Source organism: Durio zibethinus, chromosome 27, assembly GCF_047325235.1.
Source record: "Durio zibethinus cultivar Kanyao isolate XHJ-2024 chromosome 27, ASM4732523v1, whole genome shotgun sequence".
Classification (NCBI taxonomy): domain Eukaryota; kingdom Viridiplantae; phylum Streptophyta; class Magnoliopsida; order Malvales; family Malvaceae; genus Durio; species Durio zibethinus.
In genome coordinates this window covers 16,050,422-16,058,123 of record NC_143188.1, presented here as the reverse complement: position 1 = coordinate 16,058,123, position 7,702 = coordinate 16,050,422, and the positions used below count along the sequence as shown (strand labels likewise).

At 27.4% G+C, this 7,702-nt stretch overlaps 1 protein-coding gene across 1 annotated transcript; it reads left to right on the top strand.

Annotated features, from left to right (window-relative positions):
• Nucleotides 1–48: 48 nt before the first annotated feature.
• LOC111280149 (stress response NST1-like protein) lies at nt 49–2,514 on the top strand. The gene is made up of 2 exons (XM_022867333.2): nt 49–533; nt 2,081–2,514. The coding sequence occupies exons 1-2, from the start codon at nt 138–140 to the stop codon at nt 2,249–2,251; spliced, it is 567 nt and encodes a 188-aa protein (XP_022723068.2). The 5' UTR covers nt 49–137; the 3' UTR covers nt 2,252–2,514.
• Nucleotides 2,515–7,702: the final 5,188 nt, after the last annotated feature.

Genomic DNA, 7,702 nt, shown 5'->3' with positions numbered 1-7,702 from the left:
TTCACCATTTTGAGTAAGAGAGTTTTTGTTAAACAAAATAAAAAATTTCCAAAAATATAGGCCCAGCCCTTTAATCCAAAGCCAAACCCAAACAAAACCCTCATCCCCTCTCTCAATCAGCGTCCCAAAAGGCATCCATGGCAGCCTCTGGTACTTCCTCTTTCAAAACCCTCTCCAAAACCCTCCTCCGCTCCTTCTCCACGAAGTCATCAAACCATAACAACCACCAACAAACCCACAAATTTTTGGATCCCAACTCCTTCTTAGGCAGCTGGAAGAGCCCCAACGACCCCAAAGAAGCCGAGAAGAAACTCGCCCAGTTGCGACGAGACTATGCCAAGCAAGTCAAACATGTCCGCAAGGAATACATCCACGAGATGGAGTTGTTGCGTCTTGAGAAGCTGAGGAAAGAAGAGGCTAGGAAAGAGGCTATTAGAGTTGCTAATGAGGAGCGGCAAAGGCTTAAGGCTGAGGCTGCTAAGGTTAGAGCCCAAGAGCGTATGGTTGCTGAACAAGAGTTTCGACAGATCCTGGTACTCTTTTACCACCCAATACTTCTATTATCTGAATTTTATGATGAATTTTAATAATAAAATAAGAAAGGGTAAATCGAAATGGTTTATAATTTAGAAATAAACCATAAAAAATGTGTTTTATATTTAGCATATATACACAAATTGTGACGTGATAATTTTTTTTTTACACGTATTAGATATGAAATAAATAAATATGAATACTAGGATTGTTAGGTATAATGGCAGCTTGTAGATAATAGATTTTATATTTATTTGGGAAATTAAAACTTATTTTTCCCCTTATTTATTAGTTTATTTTTTAAGTTGAGTAAGAGACTCCATAAAAAAATAAAAATAAAAAGTTGAGTGATGCTGAGCTTATTTTTCTTACACTTTGAATGTCGTGACAATGGAGAAAGGAAATGGAATTGGGGTTTATGCATGTAATGCTTATTTCCCTTGAATACCATGGTAGATATGGTTGATTCTTGGTATACCATGGCTAGGTGAAAAAAATATGGTGACCCTAATGGTAAACACTAGACGTTTGAGCCTTTGAGGACATTGCTTTTGCTTACTGCTATTGCAATTTGTATTCAATGGAAGGGTGTTAACATATAACCAAAAGACCATGAGTTGCGTCGGGATTAGCCAGCCTTAGAACACTCTAGCCAGTGAGATCTAAAAATAATACTACCAAATTCAACCTTTCAAGTTATAATAGAATTCTTAAAGCTGCACTTGTAGATTTATGCTAGTCAACAAGTAGTTTCAAATAGTAGATTCCCCACGAATTTGCTAGGCTCGGCGTAGATAAGCTTGCTTGGATAGGCCCGGGAAGGGGTTGTACCGGACAAAGCTCAGGAACCCCTTACCTTTAAATAAAAAATAATAATAATAAATTCCAATTGCTGTCTGAAGATTTTCTCTGTCGATGTAGAAATTAGATCATAGATCCAGCCCCTTATCGGATTTTTTTGTTTATATAATCTGTAGCCAACTGAATGCGGTAATGTGATCAGAAGGATTTACTTAATTTATTTGATGAAAGATGACATTTCAGCTTAAAGAAACTTGCTGGCAAAACGGAAACAGATAGAGAGGAGAATTGTAAACATCTGGTACAAATAGCAAAAATCTTTTCAAAATGCAATCCTTGTTTAGGGCTTATTAATAATTGGCATATGGTTAATTGTGCGTGGAGATGGGTAGGAACTGGCTTTTTGAAGCATTTTTCAATCTCAACCTTGTCATGCTGAAGTTCTTTTCATGACTTATGTAATTGGTTGCTTGATTTGCAGAACAATACCTTACCATTTAGATGCATGGAAGTGAAATTCGATTACATGTTAAGGACACATCGTCTGCTATCAGCTCACTTATATCTAATATGTATATATATATGTATGCCTGAACTTTGTCAGACCTTATATTTATGGCCTTATTTTTTATTTTTAATCTGAAAATAAGTATTTGCCAAAAACATTTTTTTGAAAATAAGTTGCTTAATACTGCATTTTTAATCTCTCTATCTTATGCTCAAGATTCTATTTCTATGAATTCAGTTGAAAGAAAGAGCAGAAAAGCTTGAAAATTGGAGAATGAAACTAAAGAAACACGAGGATAAAAAGAAAGAGGCGAATGAGCTACTGCATAGACAAAGTTCCATGTGGATTGAAGAAAATGATTTGGAGAGGAAGATCCTGGAAGCCATGGTTGATACCACACCCCTGTGACCTTCCCATCACTACCAAGTTTGTAACTGATTTTGTCCTTTAAAGAACTGAAAAATAAGCAGGATTTTGTCCATTTTACTGGGATCTAGTGACTAATGGAAATGTTTGTGTTCTCTTTCTTTGTTAAAACTGGCTTGTATGCAGCTTTATTGGTAATTGCATCATTGAAGACTTATAGTAGGATGCTCTGGAACTAGTGTTCAAGCATATGTAATTTACTGTAGTACTTTATTGGCTGAATGCAGTTTTACTGTTCAAGTGAATTGCTTTATCTGTCTCGCCTGGAGAGTTCGAGTCTTTTAGGGTTTGGATTATTTCAGATTTGAGTCTTTTGGTTTGACACCTGTTTACAATCGTTTGGATAACTGAATTCGAAATATTTTTTGTCTTAAGTATTGAATTTAAAATTAAAATTATTTAGGGTTACACACGAACTGAACGAACGAACATGTGTATTTTATTTGTTTATTTATTTTTAAAGGTTCAATTCTATTTGTGTTTGTTAAGAAAATTATTCTGTTAGTTTATGTATATTCATTTAAATAATAGATTATTTGCATTTAATTTGTATTCATTTAATAAGTTAAATAAGTTCATTCGTGAACATTAAACGAACACGTTCATTAACATATATAAATAAATATATTCATAAATAATAAATAAATTATAATCAAACAAATTTAGACAAATAAATTTTAAACAAATATAAATAAACTCAAATAAACATAAACGAACTTAAAATAGGATTAAGGTAAAGGATAAAAATATGGTTTTATTAATATTATTATAAACAAACAATAAACGAATAACAAATGAATAATACACGAATAAGTTTTAAACAAACTTTAAATGAGTTTATTCACAAATATAAATGAATCAAATAGACTTTTATTTATATTCAATTTGTTTAATAAACGAATATAAAAATATTGTTCAAAATCGTTTGTTAAATTTAATAAACGAATATAAATGAACAGAAATTGAATATATTCATGAGCAATTCGTTTGTTTACACCCCAAAATTATTTAATTTTTCATGTTTTAAACATTAATATAAAATAAATAAATATAAATATATAAATTATCAAATCTAATATCCAATCAAGAACTGCCTAACCTTTGGTTTATTATAATCCATCAATGTTATCTTAGAATTAAAAAGCAAAGCAAGTAGTGTAAAAGATATGGGCCCTCAAAGCACCAAGGGGCAATTCCTGATCCTGGATTTTCTCTAAAGTCCACAAACCATTTATAACCCTTTGACCTGCTTTTTCAAAGGGTCTGTTTACATGGCTATTCTAACACAATATAAATATAATACAAAAATATATATATATAATTTAAAATTTTAATAATAATTATATATAAATTTAATAAAATTAAAAAATATATTTTATATTTTTATATCAACATAAATTTGTAATATATAATTTTCGTATAAAATATGATGTAAATATATAAAATTTTATATTTTATAAATATACAAATAATCAAGTCTTAATAAATACTTTAACGAAAAATTCTCCTTAATTTTTTTTTTTTCTATTCTTCCAACAATGATCATCAGATTGGTAGAAATTGTTTGCTTCCTTCACAATCCCTTTACTTATTCCTCTAACCATATAGCTACCTTGTCTTATAAGGAAGATCAAGACATATCACTAACCCTTTCTTTTCTTCTTAATGATGTTGGGGCCTAGATGAAGCATCTACATTAACAAACTATTATTCTTAATAAAAACGTTAAAATCTTGAAATTTAGTAAATCCGAAATAATCCAACTATTAATTAATTATTATCATTATAAATATCGGATCACGTTAAATTATTATAAAATTTTTAAATAAATATTGTAACTTTAATTAAATCACGTCAAAATTTCATGATTGAACAAAACAAAATTAACTTGAACAATGGTGACCACCAACACAACCCACACCACATCAAGTTCTAGATGATTTTAGGTTAATAATTGGATTTGTTGAAACCAAAATTTCAAGCATTTGAAAATGTGGGTCGATGATTGTCTATATTTTATTTGATGAATCATATATTTATTTTATATTTTATATAAAAATTATATATTATAATTCGAATCGATATAAAATAATAAAATATAATTTTTTTAATTTTATTAAATTTATATATAATTATTATTAAAATTTTAATTATATCATTTTTATATTTTATTTTTATATCGTATTATCGTATCATAAGAAAAATTTATGACATTAAGTTTCGATGAGTCATGGTTCTACTTGTTTTTTTCTCTCTCTCCCACTAGCCAACTCATAAGCATTCATGCATAATAAAGTTAAAGCACAAGTATATTTCAACGTCATTAAGTTTCATTATTTTCTTTGTTGACAATATGCTACTTGATGGGGATTTTTGCTTTCTTTCTCTTAGATTTGAGGTATGATATGAGGTGTGAATCCATTTGGATACACAAAATTTACATTGCCAATGGAAACGTACTTGAATACAAGATTTAACAATTTATTCGATTTTTTTTTAACGTGAATTCTTGTAAGGTTGAAATTTAATTTCTTGTATATATAATTTTTTTTTTAATTTTATTCTCACTTGTATTAAAAAAGAGGTATCCACATATTGGATTAGACCCGATCCACACTTCAAAATATTTTCCCAAAATTCAATTCATCCATTAAAAACCATTTATGTTCATTTTATTTAAATGTGTTATTAAATTATTAAAAAATATTGTATAATAATATTTATAAATATATATTTTAAATTAAAATAAATTATCTAATAATAAAATATTTTTATGAGCTAAATCTAAGTTTGAAAATTTTTCTCTAAACTTAATCAAACGCGTAAAATTGATAAATCATTCGACCCATGAATCAAATCTATTATAATCAAAAGAAAAAAAAAATTTAATATTCAAATTGCCTCTCTTTCTATCTTATTTAATTATGCTAAGCAAATCTAAATCAAGATTTACACACTCTTTGTTATTTATAAGAACTTGGGTTATTAGTCAAACATCCATAATAAAAAATTAGAAAATAAATTTGATAATTATTTCCACCAACTTAACAAAACAATTTGATCCAAAAATGGTTAAAATGACATGCAAATGAGATGGATATTGCATAACCTCCTAATGCTAAAATCTAAAGCAAAAATGGATTAGCTATATATAATAAAAAAATGTTTAAGTAAAAGAAAGGGAGGGAGTGTTAAGACAAAAATGCTTTAGCAAGTTGATGTCACTTCTTACATGACAGCCACCAACCTAGTGATCGGTCCTGACATAAAAGCATAGTTCCAAATTGAATATTGTAATGTAATGACCTAATCTGGTTATCTAACCCTCAACTAACTCTATGCTGGATTTTTGGGTTACATCCCATTTTTCATTTTTATAATAATATTAGTATCTAAAATGAAATAATTATTGGGTGAACTTACTTACTTCCACCAAAACTAATCTAAATTATCAAGTTTGGTTTAATAAAAAAAAATAGTCAATAAAACTTTGGACTGACATTTTCCAACCAAGTCATACATGATTTTTGCTTTGAAATTGGAACATAATAAAATAATTGAAAGTAAGAACATATAGGTTTTTTTTTTTTCTTGGTCCTCTTAATCTTATTTTATCTAATAGAGCTGATAATTTTAAACATAATAAAGTAACACAACACGAAAATAATATAAATAAAAAATATGAAAATGATATAATTTAAAATTTTAACAAAAATTATAAATAAATTTAACAAAATAAAAAAAAAAACATATTTCATATTTTTATGTTAATACAAACTATAATACTTAATTATCATATAAAATATGATATAAATTCATAAATTATTAATATTTTATATATATAAATATAAAAATTATCAAGTCTACTAGCCAAGAACACAGCTTCTTGAATATCTTTAAAACCAAGCAATAAAAAAGTTGCCACAATTCTTGCATGCAAAAAAAAAAAATGAATAATATAAAGAAAAAAACAATTTTTATTTTGGGGTGTTATTTTCAACAATCTCTTAAATGTGCTATGAAAAGAAATAAATACATAAATGGTGTTAACCAGTCACTCTCTATATGTCACTATCATGTTGAATTGCATCCAATGTAAGTGATTAACAATGGGTTTTGGTGATAGATTTTGATGGTATATATTCCATAGCGATCAAGGGTCCCCCCCACAAAGCATCACAACAAAACTTTCTTCTTCACTTAAACACAAAAAGTTCACTCCAAAACAAAAACAATTGAGATGATGCCAATAGATTCCAAAGGTTTGGAGTTGGAAAGCATTAGTGCATTTGGCCAACCACTACTATTGACCACTCCAAATAATAATAATAATAATAATAATAATGCATACTTTTGATAACCTTATTATTTAGATTATCATATCTATTATTGCTATAATCATAAATTCAACATATCATTTTTTTTCTTTTCTTTATAAATGTTTTCTTATTCTTGTTAGTATTTGTTAAATTAGATGATTGATTATATCAAAAGTTTATATTGATAGAAAATTATTTAGCTATTATATTGAAGTTCGAACGAATATATTTATGTACGTAACAAATGAAAGAAAGATGATTTATAATAATAAATAAAAAATAATTTCATGAATTTTGTGAATTGAATTTAAGATTTTTAGTTTTTTAATAATTAAAGTTATCAAAAATTAAATTTTAATTATTAAAATTAAAAATCAAGCTTTCATTTTATTACCGTATTAAGTCAAAAGTTTAAAAAGCGAAAAAACTTAACTAACAAAAAAATAACTATTATATTTAAATTTTAACAATAAAAAAAAATTACGAGTATATGTTGTTTGTGGCAGCTTGTTGTCTCATATGGCTTGAAGAGTCAAGTCACCGTCGGAGTTGGTAAATAACAAATGGAACATTTTAATTTAAAATATCATACGATAATATATATATATGTATATAAAATAAAAATTATATAAATTTGATAAAATAAAAAAAATATATTTTATATTTTTATATAGATATAAATAATAATATATAATTTTTATATAAATTATTAATATTTTATGTGATACTATAAAAATGATCATGTTTGTTTTTAATTCATTACATAGAGCGAGGGTGGAGGAGTGGCCCGGTCCGGCTGCTTCTCCTCACATGCACGCGCATTGTACAAACATAAAAACCCATTGCTTTCATAATAATTTTGCATTTGCATGCCTTGGTTTCCCCACAGCCAGTCCCCTTGCCTTTGGACAAAGCTGTCTTCTGCTTTTTATATAATGAAAAAAAAAAAAAAGAAATTTGTTTCTTTTTTTTTTTCATGACAAAGCTGTCTCACCTTTGGACAATAGAATCAGACCAATGTTTCCCCAAAGGATTTTTCGAAGTAAAATTATGTCAGGGTTGATTTTCCTTCTTTTTTTTTTTTTTTTTTAATGCAATAGGAGACTTCTAAAAG

Bases quoted from the DNA above. Each gene is read 5' to 3' on its own strand.
- LOC111280149 (XM_022867333.2), top strand. From the start codon at position 138: ATGGCAGCCTCTGGTACTTCCTCTTTCAAAACCCTCTCCAAAACCCTC. The intron at 534-2,080 runs GTACTCTTTTAC...CTATGAATTCAG, and splicing joins AAGAGTTTCGACAGATCCTG to TTGAAAGAAAGAGCAGAAAA.